The following is a 2,039-nucleotide window of genomic DNA, read 5'->3' as shown; positions in this document are numbered from 1 at the left end:
TCCCGGTGCCATTCCACATTATTACAAATAACCTAATTTCTGGACATTTACTGTTTTATTTCTTTGTATGTATGCATCACTTGGGTTGTTACCGACATCTGGTGAAAATTTCATGTCATTAGCACCTCTAGTAATATATTTACTGAGAAAAATGTTGACGTGTTCAATACTTATTTTACACGCTGTATTTATTATTTTAAGCACATTACATACTTCTTTTCTACGTAGGTAGGGTCTTGAAACTCTGCTCTAATTTTGTTCCCATAATAAGAAAAAGCAACCATGGAGCACATCCCTGAAATGATACACACACTTTTGTTTAGGGATTAAACAACCAGTTGAGATCAACACAACCTCTTTTAAATAAATCTCAGATTTTACCTCCTATTAGGTAGATCATCCCTGCAGCAAAGGTCACTTTTGCTTTAGTAATCTCAGAGCCACCGATCTTAGTGCATTTCATTCCCACTAATATCAGAATCGACCCAAAGAAAGCCAGGATAATGCAGGTAATGATGAGAGCCCGGCACATGTGGATGTCCCCTGTTAGAAGGCAGAAACACACACACATTGCAGTTTTATCTTTAAAGTGTTTCATTATATTCTATTGTTTACTTACAGTTCAGTGCAAGCAACGATGGGATCCCTTTGCAGTCCGATACCCCCGTGGAATCAGAAATGCAGTCCTTCCACAGGTTGGAGAAGTAGTTTGCCGTTGTCAGGACTAAAGTGCCAACTTCAGACCAAGTCCAGATCTCGGTCGGCATTGTGGAACAAACAAGGATCCATCCGGCTACACACACCACAAAGCAGCCGATCTCAGTGTACATCACTACCGTCCTGTAACCCATGTTGGCTTCGATACTCAGAGAAGAGACAGAAAACTGACAAAGCCTTACTCCTGAAACTGCAGGAYCTGTCTGTTTCCAAAACTTCTGGTGCTGGTGCACCTACATGGAAAAATACAGTGATCCACAAACACACACATACACAAAACTCAGTTTATGTTTGGCTTTGAACTGCATGCTTCGTAAAGGTTCCTGAGGTAATTTGTTTGGTGTTGACACGTAGAAGTTTACCGGAATGCCTTTGTTTTTATTTTTTTAGCTCCTTTTTTCAGTGTGCTGAAGCTAAACAAGGTACGGCATCAAGTTACCAAAAGGTTTATTGATAAACAATCAATAATTTATATTATGGACATGTGCTGGTGTTTATTCTCAGTCATACAGGACAAGGTTAACCCAAGAAAAGGTAAACAGCAAATCAACTTCTATTCAGTGGAGGAACGTACAGTTGTTTCAACCACAGTATTACAGTATATTAAATATATTTATTTTATACACTTGGGATGAACAGAACTGATTGAAGATTGACAAAAGATGATGTTTTAATTGCAATATACACTGTAAAAATGAAATGTTGGATTTACTTAACCATGTTATGTTACCTGGTTCCACTTAACTGAGTTGAGTAAATTCAAAGCAATTTACCAGTTTTTTAGCCAAAGAACATGAGCATGTTGCTTTGAATTTACTCAGAGGTCCAGAGGACCTACTTATTTTTTTCTTTTTGATTCATCAAAACAAGTGATAATGAGTCAAACATATGATGCATTTCAGGAAATAAATAGCTTTTTCCTACTTGGTAATGGAAGTCCGTACAGGTATTATAAATGGCAGATATCAACAGGCTCAGTTTAAACCAGCCTTAAGCTCAGGGGAGTCCAATCCTGGTTCTCAAGTGTCGCTATCCTGCATCTTTTACTTGTTGCTCTGCTGTGACACACCTAGTTTGAATAAATGGGTGATTAACTTGAACTTGAAAAGAGAATTAATTCGCTGAATGAGGTGTGTTGGAGAGGGGAAACTAGTTAAAGAGTAACTTACCCCAAAATTAACTTTTTTTAGCTAATAAACTGTCTAGAATGTGTCTAAAATGTTATATAGTACTGTTTCCGTGCTAATTTTGATGTTTTTGTGTGTATTTGTTCAAATCTGTAATATTTGGTCTAAAAACGTCTTTTTGCTGCGCATATGGGT

General features: G+C 37.4%; 1 protein-coding gene across 1 annotated transcript in view; it reads right to left on the bottom strand.

The window, feature by feature from the left end:
• Positions 1 to 1,148, bottom strand: part of LOC106528174 (claudin-10) — a 4,858-nt gene extending 3,710 nt beyond the window's left edge. The window contains exons 1-4 of the mRNA XM_014023283.1: positions 1,137 to 1,148; positions 620 to 950; positions 382 to 543; positions 214 to 295 (exon numbers count right to left, since the gene is read on the bottom strand). Of these exons, the coding sequence (XP_013878737.1) occupies positions 214 to 295; positions 382 to 543; positions 620 to 950; positions 1,137 to 1,148 (587 nt within the window). The remainder of the gene's footprint in view (positions 1 to 213; positions 296 to 381; positions 544 to 619; positions 951 to 1,136) is intronic.
• Between the last annotated feature and the right edge of the window lie 891 nt (positions 1,149 to 2,039).

The sequence above is a fragment of the Austrofundulus limnaeus genome, unplaced genomic scaffold (assembly GCF_001266775.1).
Source record: "Austrofundulus limnaeus strain Quisiro unplaced genomic scaffold, Austrofundulus_limnaeus-1.0 Scaffold362, whole genome shotgun sequence".
Taxonomy (NCBI): Eukaryota; Metazoa; Chordata; class Actinopteri; order Cyprinodontiformes; family Rivulidae; genus Austrofundulus; species Austrofundulus limnaeus.
The sequence above is the reverse complement of the archived record's forward strand: the minus strand, read 5'-3'. Positions and strand labels throughout refer to the sequence as shown.